This window comes from Vicugna pacos, chromosome 22 (assembly GCF_048564905.1).
Source record: "Vicugna pacos chromosome 22, VicPac4, whole genome shotgun sequence".
Taxonomy (NCBI): Eukaryota; Metazoa; Chordata; class Mammalia; order Artiodactyla; family Camelidae; genus Vicugna; species Vicugna pacos.
This window is the reverse complement of record NC_133008.1, coordinates 21,001,614-21,023,486: the sequence shown is the minus strand read 5'-3', so window position 1 is coordinate 21,023,486 and position 21,873 is coordinate 21,001,614. Positions and strand designations below refer to the sequence as shown.

At 56.4% G+C, this 21,873-nt stretch overlaps 3 protein-coding genes and 2 long non-coding RNA genes across 9 annotated transcripts in view; 3 read left to right on the top strand and 2 right to left on the bottom strand.

The window, feature by feature from the left end:
- UPF1 (UPF1 RNA helicase and ATPase) overlaps window positions 1-791 on the top strand; it is a 30,247-nt gene extending 29,456 nt beyond the window's left edge. For both annotated transcript variants that reach the window (XM_072947332.1, XM_072947331.1), the window contains exon 24: window positions 713-791. The gene's annotated coding sequence lies outside the window, so the exon portion shown is untranslated. The remainder of the gene's footprint in view (window positions 1-712) is intronic.
- Window positions 792-2,919: 2,128 nt separating this feature from the next.
- GDF1 (growth differentiation factor 1) lies at window positions 2,920-4,659 on the bottom strand. The gene is made up of 2 exons (XM_015234880.2): window positions 4,324-4,659; window positions 2,920-3,748 (listed from the first exon to the last, which is right to left on the bottom strand). Exons 1-2 carry the CDS (start codon window positions 4,643-4,645, stop codon window positions 2,973-2,975), a joined length of 1,098 nt encoding a protein of 365 aa, XP_015090366.2. The 5' UTR covers window positions 4,646-4,659; the 3' UTR covers window positions 2,920-2,972.
- Window positions 3,899-5,641, top strand: LOC140688442 (uncharacterized). The gene is made up of 2 exons (XR_012063146.1): window positions 3,899-4,473; window positions 5,223-5,641. It is a non-coding gene; the product is annotated as an uncharacterized lncRNA (long non-coding RNA).
- CERS1 (ceramide synthase 1) lies at window positions 4,868-21,873 on the bottom strand. 4 transcript variants are annotated; one of them, XM_072947329.1, is made up of 8 exons: window positions 21,416-21,873; window positions 18,922-19,081; window positions 15,024-15,204; window positions 13,113-13,274; window positions 12,661-12,808; window positions 12,338-12,447; window positions 5,382-5,463; window positions 4,915-5,006 (listed from the first exon to the last, which is right to left on the bottom strand). In XM_072947329.1, the coding sequence occupies exons 1-7, from the start codon at window positions 21,662-21,664 to the stop codon at window positions 5,415-5,417; spliced, it is 1,059 nt and encodes a 352-aa protein (XP_072803430.1). In that variant the 5' UTR covers window positions 21,665-21,873; the 3' UTR covers window positions 4,915-5,006; window positions 5,382-5,414. The 4 variants fall into 4 exon arrangements, with proteins under 4 accessions (XP_006199102.3, XP_072803430.1, XP_072803429.1 ...); XM_006199040.4 differs by lacking the exon at window positions 5,382-5,463 and having other exon boundaries at window positions 4,868-5,006; XM_072947328.1 differs by lacking the exons at window positions 4,915-5,006; window positions 5,382-5,463 and adding an exon at window positions 9,842-10,516.
- LOC140688443 (uncharacterized) lies at window positions 7,071-8,714 on the top strand. Its single transcript, XR_012063147.1, has 2 exons — window positions 7,071-7,872; window positions 8,464-8,714. It is a non-coding gene; the product is annotated as an uncharacterized lncRNA (long non-coding RNA).

The following is a 21,873-nucleotide window of genomic DNA, read 5'->3' as shown; positions in this document are numbered from 1 at the left end:
AGGTCTTCCCTGGGATCTGGGCTTCTAGGGAAATTCGGGAAACGTGGTGGGAGCCTCAAGTCCCTGAGGGGCCAGCTCATCCTGGCACCTGTCACTTTGGGTTTCTGCACCTCTGCTCACATTGTCAGAGGGACGTGAGCTTCGTGCACACCTCCTGTACATGATCCTCTCTGGAGAGGGTCCTAGAGCTTAGTGAGAAAGGGGTGGATGTCGGGGCTTCCCAGCCACCCGAGTAGGCAGGGAGGAGGCGGACACACTTCTTGCCCCAACAGGGGAGCTCATGAGGGTGGCAAGGGTCCCAGCTCCCTGGTACACGGGCACCTCTGGAGGTGCTTGTAGGTGCCTGTGAGGGCCTTGCTGTGTGGTTCCCCGCCCGTGATGTGTGTGGCTGGAGCAGGGTGAGTGTAGGCCTGAGGTCTGCCCCTCACCTGTCTCTGTGCAGGAAAGTGGGCTGCTGTGCTGCTAGGAGAAGGATTAGCACTCTTCATACTGTGCTAAGGCTCAGTACCCTTAGCTCTCAGCCTTCTTCTCTCTGGGTGGAAAGTTACTGGTCTGGGCACCTGGTTGACATCTGAGGCCCCATTTCACACATGAGGACACAGGTGCAGAGTGGAGTCGGGGAGAAAGCCCCATGTCTTCCAGGCCAGGCCTGGGAGCTCCCTGAGGCTCCCACCTTCTCTGAAGCCTCTCGCCCTCCCTCCCTCCCCGACAGGTGGCGGCGGAAGAGCTAAGCTACGTGGCTTAGTCCATCAGCATCTTATTCTGGGTAATAAAAAATAAAAATAAATGGATACCTGTTTTCCACTGCTAAAACTGAAGCACCACTGTGAGCAACAGGAGAGGGAGAGGAGCACCCGAGGGAGAGAGGAGCCCGAGACAGAGCGAGCGCCCACTGCTGGCACGTGGCGGCGAGGAGAAGGAGAAGGGAGAGCGGGAGGTGGGGCGGCCGAGGACCGCCCGCCAGCGAGCCCGCCAGCCCCGCTCGCTGAGGAGCCCCGCGCTCGCCGCGTCCACACCTGGGTCTGCGACCAGGGCGGAGGGAGGAAGACCCTCATCTCAGAGTAGCCCTTTCCTCTGTTCTTTTCTTTCTTTTTCTCTTTTATTGAAAGGGGACTACGTTTTAGCTGGAAAAAACTTCGCATTTCTGTGCCGAGCAGGCTCCTTGCAGGTGGCGGCCATGCCGGGAGAGCCCCTCCAAGTGCGGGTTCCGTCCACACCGGCTCTGATACCGCCGCAGTCACACTGCCTGTGTTGTCAGGTTTTCATTTAAAGAAAATACGTGTTTGGGGGTTTTGTTTGTTTTTTAAAGATTCTTTAAAAGGCGAATTGAAAAATATACTTTTCTGAGTTTGTCTCTCAAATCTTAGTGGTGGACCTGGGAGATGTGAGAAGCTTCCAGAAATGAAGTTTAAACGAGCCAACCCAACTCAAGATTAGGATGAACACCTGTGACCGGAGGAAGATTTTTTTTTTTTTTTTCAGTTTTAGCTTCCAGCGGCTTCTCCCTGTGCATCAGGGCGGTAAGGGAGCACAGTCCCGGGCCAGGCAGGCGGCTCCATGTCTCTGCTGGACTCCAAGAAGCAGAGCGCATCCCGTGCACTGTGGACTCGGCCCCCTGGGAGGGGCCTCAGGCAGGACTGGCCGTGAGGTCAGAGGACCGGAAGGTGGCTGTTCCCTGGCCAGTGGCTTCTTCCCCGGGGTCCTTCCTAAGGATTTGGTGGAAAGCGGCAGCCAGGAGGATCTGTCCCTGTCCCCAGGGAGGCGCCCGTGGTTCCTGTGGCGGGTTAGACTCACCAAGCGCCTAATCGCTCCTTGTTCCCCACCCTACCCCCTTAGTTTGGAGCCCTCCTACTGTGGGCATAGCTTCAGTGAGGTGGGGTTGTTTCTGCCTTGGGCAGGGGTGAGGGCAGGAATAAGTTTCAGAAATAAGTTGTGTGCCGAAGGGCTTGGAGTTTGTCACATCAGGTGGTACAGGGAAGCATCTACCTGTGTCTGGGTTGCAACTTGGGAGTAGTAATTAGCTGGTGGAGCCACCTCAGCTGTTTGCACACCATGGTGGAGAATTAGCCTCCCTGGTGGGACCTAGTTGGGGACCGTCTAACCTTAACCCTGCCTACCCAGGCCCTGATGATCCTGAACCCCAGTATCCCCCCATGTGCCCTACACTGGCCCTCATCCCAAAGTCTCCAGATTCCAGCTGGTACATGGGAGAAATGGAGACACACAGGCCACCTTTCTGGCAAGGTCTCTTATTTATTACCATTGCTGTAGGGCTTTCGGTTCCCACTTCTTTTGGTAGCTGCATAGAGTTGGATAGGTTTTCGCTATGACCCCTTGTGCGCCGTCCCCATGGGTGACACACCCACCCACCCTGTTCTGTTCCTTGGAATGCTTTGCTTCCACTTTGTGCTGTTTGCTTTTTTCCTCCACCTTAGCAGCAGTTACTATGAGTTTTCCAAATCAAGGAGCATCTGTACCAAGGCAATGTAACTTTTGATTTTTGGTCTTTTGTTTTAAGCTCTTTTGTCACCTGTAAAATCTTAATAAACCGCTCTTGCTTTCACACCGGGTCTGGATAACTACAGGGGAACTGCAGAGCACTTGGTCTAGGGGTCTGGCTGGTTGGGGGCAGGGGATCTGGGGCCACCTTGATGGCAAAGTTGAGACGCCAAACCTGCACAGCAGGGACTGGAAAAGGGGACCCTGGGCCCCTCCTGTGAGCAGCGTCTGGGTCTGTGCAGGGGCATTGCTCAGCGTCCAGCTGCATTAGACTGTTGGGCCGAATACGAAGCTTGGGAGGGCTGGGCCGGTGGTGGCGCTGTAGGACCCCCCTCCCCACCCGCCAGCCTGGTGGTGGGTGGCGGTGGACAGAGCCGCTTCCCTCCCCACCCCCAGGTGACAAGACCCCAGGAGACAGCAGAGAGGACCACGCAGTGTTTATTGTTGCCTCCTCCCGCCCGCCCGCCCCCAGGTCAGCGGCAACCGCACTCATCCACCACCATGTCTTCGTAGTGCCGCAGTACCACGTTGTCGCTGTTGTCGAAGAAGAGCACAGAGATGGGCGACAGGCGGGCGGGCACACAGCAGGGCAGGCCGGCGGCGCCGGGGGCTGCCGCGTGCATGAGCGCGCGCAGCACCGCGTGGTTGAGCGCGGGCGCCCCGCCGGGTTCTGACAGCGCGGCGGGCAGCGCGCACTTGCCCTGACAGTAGTTGGCCAGGAAGCCGCGCGGCGCGATGACCCAGCGGTGCCAGCCCACCTCACGGAAGCTCACGTAGAGCCGCCGCGCGCGACACGCGCCCCCGGAGCTGCCGCCCACTGCGGGCTCGGCCTCGCGCCGCGGCCGGGTCAGAGGGTGGCACAGGCGCGGGTCGAGGGTCACCAGCAGCAGCGAGGCCTCAATCAGGCGCGCGCAGTAGACGGGGGCCCGGGGACGCAGCGCCAGCGTCAGGCGGAGGCTGCGCGGCGTTGAGGCGTTGCGGGCCCAAGCGGCGCCCAGCAGCTCGGCGCGCACCGGCGTTCCCAGAGTGGGCACCGCCTGGCGGAGCAGCACCGGCCCGGGCCTCGCGCCTGCCGGCGCCACGCTCAGTTCCCAGCCTCCCGCCGTCGCCTCCGCGGCCGCGAAGCGCAGTTCCAGGCGCGCCTGGCTCGGGCGCTCGGCTGGTTCCACGGCCGATAGATCGAAGACGACGGTCCATTCGGGGCACTGCCCAGCAGCCGAAGCGGGCTCTGGGGGCCGGGCGGCTGCGCCTGGGGAAACAGGGAGAGGACTCGGCTGGCGCTGCTTCTCCATCCGTTGCCCGGCCCACCCGCGAGGGGGTCTCGGTTGGGAGGCGAGGAGCGCACCATCTGTTAGAAGGCGTCAGATGGTGTGAAGCGGCGGGGGGGGGGGAGGGGGATGGAGTGGGGGGGCATCACTTGCAAGGAAGAGGCCCTGCCCTTTGCAGGGCAGCCAGAGCCAGTCCGCGTTTGGGGACATGGTGGGGAGGAGGATAGGATGAGCGAAGGCCTGGGGCCCCGTGGGGAAGCGATGCTTGGGCGGTGTGTCATTTGCAGGAAGGCATCAAAGTAGAGGGGACGGGACTGAGTAGAGATAGGGCTTCAGCTGTAAGCATAGGAACCTAGCCTTCGGACCACTCCCTCAGGTTCCCGCAGATATCCACACGGAGGAGCGGATGGAGTGCAGAGGCCCAGACGGAGCGAGTGGGGACCCTCAGGGCTCTCCGGTTTCCTTCACGCAGGGCTAGTGGTTTGTGTCGGCCTTGGGGGCGCCCAGCGGGGTCTCCGCTCCCTAGACCCACACTTCGAGCGCAAGTTCCACTCACCGCGGTCCGGGACGTGGCGCACGATGTTTCCAGGGACCCCAAGCCCCTCCACGTGGCATGGTCGTAGGTTGGCCCCCGGAGGCGTCCTCCGCGGGCCCGCCCTGGCCTCCTGGTGGTCCCGGCGGCGGAACAAACGCCACATGACTGGAGGTACGGGCCGGGACGTGGGGGCGTCTCGGGGAGCGTCGGGCAGCCCGAGAGCCTGGAGCAGGGCGGCGGCGGCGGGGCCTGGGGGCACGGGGGTATAGGTCGGGGACAGCGAGGGCAGCAGCAGGGCCAGTAGAAGGACGCGGCGGTCGAGATGGTGGCGCGGCGGTGGCATTTTCCTCGCTGGCGGCGGGCGGACGAGTGCTCAGGGGCTGCCGGACTCCCCGACCTGCGGGCTGGGGGCGGGGCCGGGGTCCGGGTGCCGAGGGGCGTGGCCGCGATCCCGAAGCCTAACTGGGACCAATCCCGGGGGTGGGGTCTCGAGGGTGAGGGGCAGGGGTCCCGGGAGTGTCCAGGGCGGGGGTTGGGGCAAGGGGCGGAGCTTGAGAGGGCCAGGGTCCCGGGGCGCGAGGAGAGGGGAGCAGCGTGGCGGTCCCCGGGGGCGCAGTTGGATGGGGCTGGGTCCTGGGCGGCGGGGCCGGGGTCGAGGGGTTCAGAAGCGCTTGTCCTTAACCAGGCCGTTCCTCAGAGGCTTCCTGCGAGCCAGAACCGGCCCAGATTAGCCTGGGGACCCCACGGATCCGCATTGCGCCTCCCTACCCCCTTCCCGCCCTCCTTGTCCGCCACATCCCTTTTCCCAGCCCCGCCTCTATCCTTCCTCCCAGCCCTCAAGGCCCGGCTGTCTGCCTGCTGGGCAAGTGGTCCCTGCTCCTCCCCGCAATTAAACTCTCCTCTCCCCTCCTCCCCCCTAGGCCACTGGAGGGCAAAAGCCACCTACCAGTTTCTGCCTGACTTAACCCCACCACCTGGACCTGGACCAGCACTTTATCCTCTCCTCCCACGGAGGCTGACTGACCAGAGGCCCCTGCAACCTTACTTGGCAGTCTCCTCCCCAACTCCAGCGGCCCTACCAGGAAAGGCTTCCCAGTCCCTGGGATTCTCCATCACTGCTCTCTGTTTAATCTGCTGCAGCCCATACTTTGCTTCCATATCCTAAAACAAGTTACGTGATGTTTTAAAACGCTCATCAATACAATAAGCGTCCAGCTTAAGATCACAGAGAAAGACCCCTAACTTCTAAACAATATGCATGGTTTGCATATTTCAAACTGACTATAAGGATGTCTTCTCCTGCATCTCAGTTTTCCAAAAATGTGACAGATCACTCCCATGTGCACCGCTGCTCTCCTTAATTCCATCTGCTCTGCGTGTGTTAGTGGCAGGTTTGTGGAGTTCCGACTGAGAAGGGACCTGCACCCTGGGGTTTCTGCCCAGGCCCACCTCACCAGACAGGACAGGCCTGCCCCTGCTCCTCGCCAGTATTGCCAACGCTTGCTCGGAGTTGCTCCCATTTAACTAGCCAGCCTGCTGGTACCAAGAAGGCATCTCACTGTAGCCTAGTGGGCCTGGCCATTGGCCATTCCTGTTCCCACTCCCAGGAAGTCTTCATGCCTTTGCACATGGTCGGTCAGTCTCTTTGCTGAAGTGAGTTCTACGGTCTAGTTTACATATAAACGTGTTAAGCTTTTTGAGCCAGTAATATAGTCTCAGGATCTAGACATCAGAAAGCACAGAAAACTCAGTTTGCCCGAGCTGCTCCTGGGGATCTACCATGGTATCACAGACCCTATCACATGTGCTTTTCTGTCCCCTGCATCCCTTTGGTTTGCAGAGCACTCTAGCTCAGAGTCCCTTGCATATAAGAACGTAACTACTCTCCTAGGGAAGATGATCTCAGTTGCTTTAATTTGCTCTTCCCTTGGGCTGGAGCCGACACATGCCCCTTCCTGGGAGATGGCGTCTCTCCCTCGGCCCACTTCTCCGTGGGCTGCTGCTATCTCTTGCTGCCATCGCAGCCGACCTTTATCTGTGAAGTTAGAGATAAGCCCTCCATGGACCGCCCATCTATCTCTGGCTCTGCCTGTTGGTCCTTTAGACAGAGCAGAGGTGGGGCTCCTGGCCTCTCGATTCTTCTCATAGTTTGATCGCTGGATGACACAGTCTCTTGTTTCAGCTCTTGTTCCATTTCATAGCTTTCGCAAAGGATCAAAGATGTCGATGTTTGCAATGGGGGCTGATGCGAGATAAAGACACGAATTTGCTCTTTTCTCCAGGTTACCCAGCGAGCATCCCACTGACAGTTCTTCCTTCCCTCCTGGGGATGCTTATTTGCTCAAGTTTGATGGCCCAGCTCTGTTCCCGCCTTGTTTGAATTCCTATACTTTTACATAAGTTTAATACCTTCAAGGATCCGTATGCCCGCCCAGTGCCTTTTTATCAGAGCTTTCCCGGTGATTCTGGTTTGTTTTTCTGAACAAGCTTCAAAGTGCCCCTTCCCCTATCCAAAACAGTGTTAGTATTTGGAGGAGGGAGGAGGCCTCAGCTCGGGCAAGATGGCCTTTCTGCAGCATCAGATTTGCATTTTTCAGTCTCAGGGCACCACTGCAGGGAAGGAGAATCAGGACAAGAGTGCAAAGTGGAGGGAGATGAGGGCAGGAGATGAGGGTGGATTCTGGATGTTTCCTTGAGGATGAGGAGGCGAGGGAGAGAAGGTGGGGGTGAGGGGACTCCTTCGGGTTTCACAAAGTTTTACCCTGAGTTGCCATCCATTGCACAGACATTCGTGAAAGGCAGTCTGGGATGGGGAAAGGGGCAGCTTTTGGGTATTTTAGAAGGGGCTGTGTTTGTCAAGCAGACACTGAGACAGAGACGGCACTCGGGAGCACCGTGAGCTGGGAGAGAAACTTGGAAGTCAAAGTGGATTAAGCGAAAGGGCCCTGGGAGGGGGCGAGGACCAGAGACGAAGCAGGAAGGCACCAGCAAGTGAGGTGTCAAGAAATGGGGAGCAAAGGCAGACTGGTGACGGCATAAGAAGGGGTTGGGGTGGGCATGGCGTTTCTTTTGGGGGAATGACAAAAATGTTCTCAAACTGTGGTGATAGTTGCACAAGTCTATGAATGGTCTAAAAACACTGAAATATACACGGGAAATGGGCTAATTGCATGGTGTGTGAATTCTATCTCAAACTTGTATTAAAAAAAAAAAGAGGAAGTGACACTCAGCATTAGCACCAAGAAGGCCTCACTCAGTGGAGCAGACAGGAGTGGTCTCAGGTGTGTGTAGGTGGAGAGAACTCAGAGCCGGCTCGATTCTAGAAGGGAGAGAAAGGGGCACTGAGCTATAAGGGAGAGATAGAACCTGGCCAGGCCGGCACTGAAGGGCAAAGAGAGGATTTCGCTCCTTAATCAGAATGTCTTTGAACAGGTAAGAGGGTGGAGTTCCCTGGTCCAGGATGGCAGCCCCAGAGAGAGACCAAAGCCGCCGGCCAGCTGAAGAAGTCTGATGTCCTTATCCGGCTACTCTTGCTTTCTTGAGGCCAGGTCATCAGGCGAGTGGACGATGGTGAGGACAGTTGGTGTCCGAGGAGAAGGGAGAGCCCCAGGAGAGCAGGTGCGCCGGCACTGAGCAGGCATCACCGAGGACCCCTGGTCCACGTTGGTGCTGCAGCAAGAGCCAGACTACAGCTGCGGACCAGAGCTCTTTAGATACGGGATGGGGGTGGGGGGTGCTGAAAGCATAGCGGAGGCATAAGTGGATGTACGGTGCCGTGGGGTGTGCTGTGCAGGTCAGCAAACCCACGGCGGGCGGAGGGCCCCTGATGGACCACGGTCCCAGCAGCCTGCGAAGACAATGGGGCTTCAGACCGAGGTCGCGAGCAGGGCGCTGGGGCCACTACAGAGGCCCAGTAGGGACCCAGTAGAGGAGGGATTGGGAGAGAGAACCAGCGCCGGGGTCGCCGGGGTGAGGGAGGCACCGGTGCTGCCGTATGATTTGTTTCTCCACTCGGAGCTCCTTCAAAGTGGTTCTCAGTCATCACTTCCGTACTGTTTTCAAACCTAATGAATTTTCATCTCTATGGTCTTCGTGATCCCGGGTCTGTCTGAGCAACTGAGGTTTCCCTTGTGTTTTTTTTTTTTTCCAATTCTGACAAAGTTCCTGTGCTTAAAAAAGAGCATCTGTTCCTGCTTCTGAGCTGCCCGATGAGGAGCACGGAGAATGGACTTTACCTCCCGTGGTCTCGTCCCGCCAGGGCTTAGGGCTGCATAGTGTGGATCCTTCCAGATCAAAAACTGCACCTGAATTTCTCTTCCTGTCCTTTTACCTGCAACTTTTATGCACCCTGGAGTTGAAGTCTTTTAACCAGGGTAGAGATGGATTAAAAAAAAAAAGTCTCATAACTGTCATGATTATTCCACGTATGTTTATTTGGATGCCTAATATTTGAGATTCTACCCTCTTATTTTGCGTTACTTCTGCTTTTTCTAACTTTCCTTTTCTGAACTTACTTTGTTGCATCTATTTTTTGTTCCATTCTCCCCTCTACACTCTAATATTGTTAATGGGAGTACTTAATACTTAATATAGCCCAAAGGTAATCCCTACCCTTTTGCAAGATGCAAAGCCACCAATCCTGTTAATATTATTAATTAATAACACTTAATACTTCAGCTCTAATTTTTTAAAATCTCATAAAGTATGCATTTAAAATTTACCCAAACAAAAACACCAAAAATTAAAAAATAAACCAAAAAATTTTTACCCAGATATGTGCCCATTTCTTTGCTGATCTATTTCTTGGAGTCACTTTCCTGTTTTCTGAAATATACCCCTGGAGGAGCTCTGTGGGTGGTAATAAACATTCTTAGTTTTTGTTCCTGTGGGTATCCTTTCTTTTTCTTTCCTACCTTTCTTTTCTTTTCTGTTGCTGGAGCTCAAACCCCAGGATCTCATGTAAGTCAGTGGAGATGCTTTCCCTCAAGTAACTGTTTTTAAAGTTGTGTACAGAGTTCCCGGTTGCTTGTTACTTCCTTTCAGCCCTTGAGGTGACGTTTGACTCCAGTATTCCAGCTCCCCTTGCTGCTGTAAGCCTCCCATTGTTTCGTAGGTCATGTCTTTTCTGTGGCCGTTTTACATTTTCACTGTGATGTGTTTGGGGCTCAGAAGCCTTTTTATTTATCCTGCTTATAATTTGTGTCTTGTCACTTTCTAGAAAAATCTCTCAGCATTATGTCTCCTCATATTGCCTCTCCTTGCCTGTCTCCTATTAGAACTCAGCCAGACAATTCTTACCGTCCTAGCTGTCATATTTTCCATCTACTGAGGCTGCGTTCTGGGTCATTTCTTCACAGCTTTCAATTTACCGCTTCTCTTTTCAGCTGTATCTAATCATTAGTGACGACATCTATAGGTTAAATGGTGGTCCCTAACAGGATATATCCACATCCTAATCTCTGGAACTGTGAATGTGACTTTATCTGGAAAAAGCGTCTTTGTAGATGTGATTAAGTGAAGGAATTTGGGATGAGATCACACTGAACTTAGGATGTGTCTAAATCCAATGACAAGTGTCCTTAAAGACAAAAGAGCCAGAGAGAAGACAAGACCATGTGAAGACAGGAAATGAAGACTGGGGTGATGCAGCCACAGGCCAAAGAACATCTGGAGTCCCCTCCAAAACTGGAAGAGGCCAAGGAAGGATCCTCCCCTTGAGCTGTCAGAACAAGTGCCTTCATTTCAGACTTCTGGTCTCCAGAACTGTGAGCGCGTAAACTTCTGTTGTTTTAAGCCCACCAGTTTGTGGTACTTTGTTATGGCACCCCAGGAAAGTTAACAACATCCAACATGGTTTTTGACAGTTTCTCGTGCCTTTTATATTTTTTAAGAAGCTTTTTATTTGAGAATAATTTTAGACTTGCAGAACCATCGCAGAGATTGTCTAGAGAGCTCCAGGGGAGGCCCTCACCCAAACTTCCTCAAATCTTAACATCTCCACTATGCATTTGTCACAACTAAGAAACCAACGCTGGGACACTGCCAGGAGCTGAACTGGAGACTTTATTTGGAATTTCATTGGTTGGTTTGTCCACAGATGTCCCTCTTCTGGTCCAGGATCCCTTGCTGCCTTCAGTCAGTCTGATCTGGGACAGCTCCTCAGTCTCCTTGTTTTCCATGACCTGACGGCTCTGTGGTGTCCTGAGCAGCTCCTCTGCGGCACACTCCACACTCTCAGTACTTTTTATCCTATCTTGTTTTATACCCAACTGTGCTAACTCCAACCATCCCCAGGGATCAAGTCCTGTGGATAGGGCCCATGGGGCAGCGTGTCCCCTGGTCCCCTGACATTTCTGTATATTGTTAGTTCTTTGCCATCCTAATGGAAATTCTGTCACTGGGGACTGGGGATGCTAGCCCCCCAACCCACATTCTGGCTGGACATTCTTGGGGGTGACAGCAGGGAGCACTGTGGGGACCAGGGGACCTGACCTCCTCTTTGCCTGGGGCTCTGCATTTACAAGGATACCTCCAGAAGTTCACTGTTTCATAACAGGGAGATCTTTCAGAGTTTTAGATTTGGCCAAGCAGGACCTTGAGGCCAGAGAGCATCAGCATGAACAGAGCGAGGGCTCTCTGGGTTGCACATGGCACCCCCTCACCCCCACCTCCACTGCCACTGCTTCTGGAAGCCTCTGAGGGTTGGTCAGTCTGTTCAGTGAGTTCTCACTGATCTCTACATACAATTCCCAACTCATGTTCAAGGACATTGACAATCCCACACCCCGAAACTAGACTCTCAACCCCCTGCCCCACCAGTTCACGTGGCCCTGCCCCGAGTCCCATCTCAGTCAACGGCAGCTCGAGCCAAAAGTCTTGGGTTGTCTTTGACTATTTTATTTCTGTTTCACCTACATCCAAAGCAAGTCTGATTGGTTCTACAACAGAGTTGAGATCTGACTGCCGGGGTGACCTCGTCTGCTGCCTGGCCCTCTTGGGTCCCCTCCCTGCTTTCCTGCCTGACCCCTCTCTACCCTGGGTGCTGGCCTTTGGGCCTCAGCACACCCTGACTGTGGTTCCATCATCGCAGGTGCAAAATGCTTCCACTAATTTCAGCCAGGCCTCCGAGCCCTCCCTTGATGCCACTTGCTGCTCTGGCCAACCCCCCAGTTCTCCACTTGCCTTCTCATGTCTTTCAAGGAGATTTTTTAAATCTCTGGTTCTCTCATCCTCCTTGCCGCCCAGTTAGATCCTCCTCGTTGTGCTCTGAACCCATTGCTTCCCGGAAATCACTTTTCCCAGGTTGGTCACTGATGAACTCCCAGAGGCCAAAACATAGGGTCTGCTGGATAGCACCTCCACCTCCCGACTGCTTAGCCACCTCTCACACCCTGTCGGTCATCCAAACCCGCCTCCATTCACTCCTGAGGCTTTGGACGCCATCTGGCACACCTGGGGCTGGCAGTCCCGAGGGTGCTACCTCCCAGATGCTCGAGGCCACCTTTCCTCTCCACCCCTAAGACTCCTACCTGGGTTGGACTGGGTCTCAGCCCCTTCTTCTGCTTGGCTGAGCAGCGGTTGCCCTGCTGGACCTTGAGGCCAGAGAGCATCAGCATGAACAGAGCGAGGGCTCTCTGGGTTGCACACGGCACCCCCTCACCCTCACCTCCACTGCCACCTGCTAGCCACCTGCTAGGAGGCTGCCATTAGGCCTGGCTGCTCCTCGTGATGGGGCTTGGACCTCAGGGCTCCCTCTATGGAGACCCTGATCCTCCCCTTTCACCCCTCCGCCCTGACCCCCAGACCTCTCTACCCCACCTTCCTTGCTGTCTGCCCTGACAGCGTCTACTCTGTCGCTACAGCATCGTCCACACCTTTTTGCAGTCTCTCTTTTGGATGTAGGCTGGCAGGGAGGTGGGCAGCATCCGCATCGGCCTCACTCGCTGCCAGCTCTCTGGGGCTGCCCACAAACACGCTTGGCCAGACAGACGTGGCTAAAGGAATGAAGCAGGGGGGGCGGCCCCTCCACACTCACTCAGCTTTGCCGGCCTTGGGGCTCAGGGCCTCTGCTGTATCGTATTCCCGCACGTCCTTCACCTCGCGCACCTGGCCTGTCAGCACCTTGGCAGCAAAAGCCACGATGTACTGTGGGGGAAGGGGGAGGGCACAGGTGAGAAGAGAACCCCTTCCCCGACCGCGCTGCCCTCCTGCCAGCCGTGCGCTCCTGCCCTGCCCAATATGCCCCACCCCGGGTACACCTGAGAAGGGCCTGCCCCTGCACGGCTCCTGGGGATCGGGGACCAGGACGGGACTGCAGTCCAAGGGGGCGGGGGTGGCGAGGGGTTGGCATCAACTCACCAGGAACCAATAGAGGTTCATGAGGGTGAGCAAGAGCAGGAGTGCGTTGAAGAAGAAGTAGAAAGGGATGTCAGGCACGGCACGCAGGCTGCAGTGGCTCGTGGCATACAGGACCTTGAGCGGGAACCAGTAGAGGCGGAACCAGAACCTGCAGGAGGGAGGGAGCGGGTTGGGGAGGCTATGGGGGAGAGGGGGAAGGTGGCCCCTCCCAGGCCTTGTCCTGTCCCACATGGACTCATCCAATGGATGTCACCACACGACCGTTGTTCATTCCTGCCCATGTGCCTCCAAGCCGGCTCTGTCCTTTCCTGTCCAACCTATTTCTTCCCAACTCTGCTGCCCTCCCAGGCCCGCCCACCTCACCAAGCTCCACCCACTTCCCTGCTTGGCCACGCCCACCTCCACCTGGTGGCTGCCCCTTCCACTAGGCCCCCTCCTGCCCTGACGCTCACCAGCTGAGGCTGAAGCTGAGGCAGCCCAGGTCTGCGGCCAGCGCGTGCAGCCGGTGGTGAGATCCTCCGCGGGACTTGAAGTAGATATTGAGCTTGGTGAACTCCAGCTGCACATCACTGATGTCATGCAGGAAGAGCACAAGGATGCCCACCTTGTGGTACCTGGGGAGAGAAGCAGGAGAGGAGAGCAGTCTGGTTATACTGGGTCTCCTATCCGCACCGAGGCTCCCAGGCACAGGCCCCTCTGGCTGCCCCTCTAGGCTTCCCACGGGCCCGTTCAGAGCCATCCTCCTCGGCCCACCTGCCCTGCCCACGCACTCATGGGGCTGTGTCAGCAGCAGCACCCAGGCTGTGCCTGCCCTGTGGCAGCCCCATCCAGGCCATCACCCTTCCCGTCTCACTGACCTCAAAGTGACTCAGGAATCTCCCTGGAAGCGCCTTCACTGATCCTTCCTCATCTCTGTAACCTGTGACCTTCCATGACCCCTGACCCTCACAGGCCTGGGCCATTCTGTGTCCAGATACCCCACACTTTAAACTTGATTGCCACGCTGACACTCCCCGGTTTATACAATTAGCCTAAACACTGCTGCCAATTGCAGACTTGCCTGGAGAAGGCCGCATCCCCACCAGGATCTAAGGAAGAGCCCCGCCCTCGCCAGCTTTCTGCCTCACAGCTGCTTGGGCCAAGGGGCCTGAGTTCAGCCTGGGCAGGGCTGTGCACCTGTCAGTCTCCATCCCTACTCTGCCCTCCTGACAGCTCAGGCTCCTGACTGCGGAGCCTTCACCCTTGACCACCCCCGCAGCCCTTACCTTCTGACTTTATTCTTCTGACTTTATTCTTCCATAGTTATCACCTCCAAACAAATTGTTAGTGCTTTTATTTCACGGGCTTTTTTGGAAGGGAGGATGATATCTGGTTCTACTCTCTAGAGCAGGGCTGTCTAATAGAATTTTCAAGATTGATAGGAATGTTCTAAGTCTGCATTGCCCAATACAGGAGTCACCAGCCACAGAGTAGGGCTGAAGAACAGAATGTTGGATTTGATTTAAGTTTAATTAGGAGGGAGGGTACAGCTCAGTGGTAGAGCGTACTTAGCACACACGAGGTCCTGGGTTCAATCCCCAGTACCTCCACTTAAAAAATAAACAAATAAACTTAATTACCTCCCCCTTCCCTTTTCCCTCCCCAACAAAACATGTAAGTTTAATTAAAATGGACACAGCTGCCTGTGGTCAGTGGCTGTTGCGCTAGAGGGTGCAGCTAGAGCAGCTAGTCCAATAGGAACTGAATATGTCGTTTTAATTTTCTATCAGCCACATTTTTAAAAAAGTACAGAGAAAGAGGTAAGATTAACTTCGATAATATATTCTAGTTAGCTCAGTATATCCAAACTATTATCATTTCATAATATAACAAAGAGACTACATCACAACATTGTAAAATGACTGTAACTCAATAAAAAAAAAGAGAGAGAGAGAGACTGCAAAATATTTTCACTCTCCTTGGCCCTTGGGATCAGGATGGATTTTACACATCCAGCAGGTCGTGGTTTGGACAGGCTCTGCCTGGAGCTCTGTGACCATGTGTCGTGGCCACAGTGGGTTCTAGAATGCCAGGGTTTGTCTACTGTGTTCACGGCTGTGCCCCCAGCAGCACCTGCTGCATGGCAGGTGCTCAGTAAACACTTGCTATGTGACCTGGCCAAGGGTGCCATCCAGGCGGGGTGGGAGGGGGATGGATGGTGTGGGAACAGGGTGACGCCTCTCTGCACCTGTTTCACCCATCATTCCAGAGTCACTCTCCAGAACCCCCCCACTCCTTGCCAAGCATTAGCCTCTGCCCTGTGCCAGCCTCCTGTCACTGCTCACACCAGTGCCCTCCACCTTCCTGTCCCCTCCTGGACTCACCGGAAAGCATAGGAGGAGACAATGAGGACCAAGGTGACCACGTGGTGGATGAGCATGACCACAGAGTCCTTGCGCCAGGCGTCCATGTACAGCGTGGCGTAGATGGAATGGCCATAGAAGCTTCCCTGTAGTAGGTAGGCGGCTGCGATATCCCGTGGGACTGCCATCCCCATCTTCCAGTCTGGGGAGAGCCAGACAGCAGGTGCTGTCAGGGACCTGCAAAGCCTCTGGCATCCCCAAGCAATCCCACATGCCACCCCATCGAGCCGGGCATGCTGCATATCTCTGCAGGTGCATTAGTCGCTGGTTTCCTGCTGCCAGTTCTCTACCCATTGTTGTTTATGAATAGACATTTTTTTAAGAACAGTTCTAGATCTCTAGAACAAGGAGCTCCTACTCCTGAAATTGGTCCTTTGCAGAATTTCCAACTCTGCCCCAGCCCCCTTCCCATCTTCTCTTACCAGGCTTTCTCAAGACACCCTGTTCTGGGTGCCAGACTCCCTGGAGCCTGGCTGTTACCTAGATGCCTCCTATGCTGCCACCTCAGTGACAGCCCTTCATCCTTCATCTCTGCCCTGGCCCCTCCTGCAACGGTGATTCACCTGGACCCCATTCAGGAGTCCATCTCTGTTCCACGCCTCCACTCATTTGCTCCCCCCGACCCCCCCACCCTGGTCCAGGTACTGCCATCTCCTGCCCAGCACAGCCCCAGCTTCTCCTGGCCTCCAGAGCCTGTTCTCGGCTGTCCACTCTCCCCACAGCAGCCTTGATGGCTGTGAATACACAGACCCCATGACCCGGCAAGTAGACTCCTGGCCTGTGCCCAGCGGAATTGAAAACAGATACTCAACAGCTCCTTGTACTCCCATGTCCACAGCAGCACTAGTCACAATCATAAAAAGGGGAACAGCCCAAATGTCCCTCAGCGGGTGAATGGGTACACAAAATGTGGCACACTCACACAATGGAACACTATGCAGCCACAAAAAGGAAGCACTGACAAGCTACAAGGGGAATGAACCTCAAAAACATTCTGCTGAGTGAAAGAAGTCAGTTACAAATGGTCACATGTAATCACGTACCAATGATTCCACATACACGAAATGTCCAGAACAGGCATATCCACAGAGACAGAAAGCAGATTAGTGGTTGCCAGGAGCTGGGGGAGGACAGATGGGGAGTGACTGCTCATGGGGACAGGTCTCCCTTTGGAGTGATGGAAAAGTTCTGGAAATAGAGGTGGTGCTTGCACAACACTGTGAATGTACAAAATGCCACTGAACTGCTCACTTTAAAATGGTGAATTTTTCAAAATTGTGGTAAAATATACTTATGACAGAAAATTCACCATCTTGACCATTTTTAAGTTCAGTAGCACTAGTATATTCACATTGTCGTGCAACCCATCTCCAAAATTCTTTTCATGTTGTAAAACTGGAACTCTGTCCCCATTAAACACTCCCTCTCTGTCCCCGTTCTGCCAGCCGCTGGCACCCACCAGGCTACTTCCTGTTTCTAGGGATCTGAAGACTCTAGGTGCCTAATATAAGTGAAATCATACAGTATTTGTCTTTTTGTGAATGGGGAAAATGGTTACTTCTATGTTACATAAATTTTACCTAATTAAAAAAGTATAAAACACCATACAGATCACTCACCCCCAACTTTAACAGGTCCGGGGCTCCCCAAGGGTCAGCAGCAAAACCCACCCTCCCGGCCAGACCCACCCCCCGAGTTCTGCACGCAGGTACATGCCAGCACTGCTGTCAGCGGAGGTCCCCCAACCTGCCAGATGCCTCTGTCCCTCTTTAGAGGGAAGGGACGCAGAGGCACCTTTCTGTGGAAACGGGATACCAACTTTTCCATCTATTGTGCTGGCAAGACTGTTACAGTGGGGAGCGCCCCCGCCTCCACCTTTGGTCCCCAGATCTAGGGCAGAGGAAGGAGGGGAATAGATAATTCCCCGCCAGACGGTGGCATCTGCACCTCCCTGCACATTAAGGGGCTGGGCTCTGTCTGTGGACCTCCAACCTCCTCTCTACACACACCCCACCTGCTGCTCTGGACCCTCCATGTCACCCCTGCCTCATCGCCTTCCTGGACCTCTGGAGTCAGCCCCCTGGGTGTCCCAAACCCAGCTCCTAGTCTCCCTCCAATCTGCCCGACCCCCAGTCTCCTAGACCCCAGCATCAGCCCTAACCCCTCCCCTTCTCTCTCACAGCCATCTCTGGTTTGGCAGCAAATCCTATCAATTCTATCTTCTGAACATTTCTCAATCAGCCACTTCTCTCCCCACTTTGGCCCTGACATGGTCAGAGCCCCCTGGCTCTGGTCCTCAGCCCTCTCCTCTAATCATCCTGTCAGCGTCCCCCCTCCCCCGCTCTCGGCCCTCTGGGAAAGAGCTCCATTGTCCCCACCACGGCCAACTGGACTCCTGGCTGCTTCTGAACAGCCAGTAGTCTGTCTGTCCGACAGTGACCTTTGCATTTCCTATCTGCTCCTGGCTCCTCCAAGTCCCCACTCAAAAGTCACCTAAGGTGGGAACATCCCCACCCCTGTAGAAAATGCCTTCCTCCCCACCTCCCAGACACCCCTCTCCTCTCCTCTCCTCTCCTCACTCAAGTTGTCTCATCCACACTTATCACCATGAACAGACTGTATTTCATTATCTGTCCCCCCAAAACACAGGGGTGTAGGGGAGGGTACAACTCAGTGGTAGAGTGCCTGCTTAGCATGCATGAGGTCCTGGGTTCAATCCTCAGTACCTCCATTGAAAAATAAATAAACCTAATTACCTCTCCCTTTTAAAAATTAAAAAAAATATAAGAATAAAAGAACACAGGGGTGGGGGGGTTTTCTCTGAGCTGCTCACAGCTGTGTCAGCACAGTGCCTGGTACACAGTCAGTGCTCAATATATGCGGATGCAAAGAAGCAGTTAATGTGCAATTGTGTTATTATAGCATCATTTATAAAAAGGAGCCAGAGGCACCTCCATCCCCTAAACTTTGAGAGAATTCAACTATGTACAATTCATTCTCATAAAGGAAAACTGAATGACAGCTGAAACCTCCCCTCCAGGGATTTACGACACCAGAAATGTGTATGTGTTACATGGCAAACGTGGCCATGTGGGCAGTGTGGTCCCACAAAGACAGACAGGTGCAGCTCGGGGGTTCCTTGCCTAGCTAGCCCTCCGATAGTGCCACCGCAGACCTCTTGGGATGCTTCCATCACATAGCAGGAAGGATGTGTGTCCCTGATACATGGCCTGGGTGGTCAGCACTGGGGTAGAGAAGCCTGACCCCCTCTTCACAGACCAAGTTTTCTACACCCACCTGCTGGCTGGTGACAGAGGACACTGCAGACCCCTTCCTGTCCATCCCACCCAGAGTTCAGGCCTCAACGATCCCCACACCCAAACCAACCAATGGATGCAGCCACTTCTCACCATCTTTATCTCCTCACCAAGCTGGTCCAAGCCACAATGGTCTCTCGCCTACCCCCTGGGCCCTGCTTCCCTCCTTTCCCAAGACTCATCTGTCTCCACTTGGCTGCCAGAGGATGTTTTTTATAATTCACAAACCCATCCCATTATGATGAAACTCAAACTCCTGCCCCTCCTCTCATCCTCACACATCAAGCTCATGCAAGCCCCAGGGCTTTGGCATGTCCTATTCCTGACTCCTGGACCACCTCAGGAATGTCCTCCTCTAGGATGTCTCCCTGAGCCCTGACAGGGTGCCCTCTGACCCGGCCCCAGGGCCCTGGGATCACCCTTGTCTCAAAGCAGACATCCAGCGTGGGATGTCTGATGAGTGTCTCGTTCCCCCATGTACTCTTCTCTGAGTTTAGAACCGAGCCCTCCCATAACCTGCCCCATCCCGGCAGGTCCCCTACCATAGAAGACGGAGGGCGGGTCGTGAAAGAAGGGGTAGTCAGTGCCGAAGAGCAGGTAGGCGCTGTAGCTCCAGGCGCCCAGGTAGAAGAGAAATTTCCAGGCACTCTCAGGCATCTTGGCGGCATCTCTAGGCTGGAGGCGGCACCGCTTGGCTAGGGGCTATGGGTGAGAAGGCGGGTGGCCATCAGCACTAGGGGCCAAGGGCTGCCCCTGCAGGGTAGGGAAATCAAGGTCTGGGGACTCCCCAGGCCAGACAGTGTCGGGGAGGACCAGGCCCGGTACCCACAGCCACCTGGAACGTAACCAGAGCCCACGTGTGCCTGCCAAGGGCTAAACTTAGTGCCCAGCTGTCCAGCCACAGCGGTGTGCGGAGGGGAGTGATGGGGGAGACCTGAGAGGAAATGTGAGGGAGGAGGGGGACAAGTGGGTGTAAAGCAAGGGGGACCAGTGGGGTCGGCCCAGTGGAGTAGGGGGCTTGGGAGGTCACAGGGGGAGCTAGAAGTATGACAGGGAGGAGGGAGGATTAAACGGAAGACTTGGAAGGGGCTGTGGGGGTGAATCTGTGAAGAGAACATGGAGGGGAATATGGAGGCATCTGGGGGAACACGGCGCGGTAGGGGGCTGGAACTCCACGTGACCCCCATGGAGGAGAAACTTGAGGTGCCTCAGAGGAGGAATTTGGGGAGACCAGAGAACAGAGGGTTGGGGAAGACGGGGTGGGTAGGTGGGGGAGGACATGGGAACGCAGGGGGACAAAGGAAGAGAGAACGGGGCGGAGGGAGAAAGGGAATAGGTCCAGTAAAGGACATCACAATGAGATGGGGGACCTGAGGGACATCAGAGAGGACACAAGGGAAGTAGAGGCATTGCAAATTGTGAGGCATGGAGGAATTTGAGGGGCTCAGCGCCCCTGGGGGCGGAGCCTCAATTTCCCTGGGGTCGAGGCTCCAGAGCTGCGGGGCAAGCCCCGCCCCCTTCCCCTAGGCGAGGCTGAGGGGGCCGGAGCACCAGCAGTCGCCATGGAGACAGCCAGAGCCAGCTTCGGTAACCCCTGACAACCAGGCGGCTGCCAAGGAGATGAGCTCTGGAGACTAGGCAGCCCCTCCGCCCGTTTTTTGGGAAGGGCGAGCTTCTAACTGGAGTGAGTGCCTGACCTCCGAAGGCTCCAAAAGTGAGGGTCTTGTGACCTTGCTGTCCTCCACCCGGCTCCCTCAGGAACATGGGGAGGAAGCCTGCTGCACCCTGGTAGTTCCAGGGCGACCACATCCCCCTCCTGGGCTCTGGTCCTCGTTCTCCTGGGCCTCCCACTTCCCAGCTGGTGGGGGGAGCAACAAAGCCAGATTGGGACCAGGGCTGACCTACGGAGAGGCGCTTATCATGCCTGCTTCCCCCTCCCTGGAGCAGGGTGGTGGCTGGGGTCTTTCTACCCAATGTGGGTGATATGGGGGTGGGGGTGGGGACAATGGCAGCCAGACAACACCCCAACCCCTACTTAACAAGGGCCGGCCTCTTCCCAGCCAGCAGAGAAAGGCCCCTTTGTTGGCTCCCGGCGCTCTGTCCCTGCACCCCCTGCCACCTCCAGTCAGACTGGCGGAGTGACCGCAGCCGGTCCACAGGGGAGTCACAGCCAAGCCAGGAGACCAAACGCTTTGCCACAAGCTCCCATAGCAGCGACCCCTCCCCATGGATGGGAGGGAGGCTAGGAGCAAATGTCACCCCCACAGTCACTCTCCGACCGGGACGGTGGCCTCCCCAGGCTCGCTGGAAACTGAACAATTTGGTCGCGACCGCTTGCAGGCCCCACTTAGAAGACCCAGGCCGTGCCACCTTCCCAAAGGCGGCGACCACGGCGTGGCCGGCGAGCCCAGGCCTTTGCATCCCTTGGTCAGAGGGTGGCGCTGACTCCAGACAGGCCCGCGGCAGCGACCGGGCAGCTCCTGCTTCTTCCCGGTAGCAGCAGACAAGCCGGTCCAGCCTCCGCACGGACCCGGGACACCGCTTGGATTCTGAGCCCTCCGCGCATGGCCCAGGGGAGCAAGGCGCAGGCGGGCCCTTTGAGCCGAGCCCTCCCCGCCCGCGTCCTCCGCTCCTCGGTTCACGGCTCCGCCGGGCCCAAAAGAGTGCGCGGCAGCTCAGGCCCTCCCACTGCCCGGGGCCCCCTTGTCCCGCACTGACCGGAATGGGTGGTGTCCCGGTTCCCCCACATCTTGAATATCCCTCCCGTGTCGGGGTCTCCAAGTCCCAGGCTTCCCCCAGCTCGGCCACACCCCCGCATCCACCCCCACCCCACCCTGCACCGACCAAAAGGGGCACGAAGCGGCCCACGATTCTGCGTCCCGCGCTCCTCCAGCGCAAGGGCCCTCATGTTCCAGTGATCCTGGCCCGCAGAAACAGAAAGGGGCGCGCGGAGTCCTAGGATCCCCGTCCCGCGAACCCCTAACACCCCAGCCTCCCAGCCTGGGGCCCCCATGTCCGACCCCTAGCAGCACTGACCCGAAAGAGGCGCGAAGTGGCCGCCGAGCGCAGCGCGGTCCAGCCGAGCGCGCAGAGCGCCAGCAGCAGCAGCTCGGGCGGCGCCAGGTGCGCGTGCTCCGCCAGGCCGCGGCGCGCCAGCCCCCAGCCGCAGTCCGCGCAGCCCCGAGCCGCCGCCAGCGCGCTGCCCCAGCCGCGCTGCACCAGCTGTGCGTAGCTCGGCATGGGCTCGGGCCCCGTCGGCCCCGCCGCAGTCCCGGCCGCCGCCATGCCGCCAGCTCCCGGCCGTCCCGGCCGTCTGCGCCCGCCCGCGGTGGCCGCCGGAGCCGCGCGCCCCGCGTCACGCGCCGCAGTTGGGCAGGGGGCGCGCTGGCCGGAGCGCGGGGGACGGAGGGGTGGGGCCAGAGCTAGCTCCGCCCCGCAGGGACGCGAGGGGATGAGGCGCCGTGTCCGCGATTTCAGGGCGCGCGGGAGCTGGG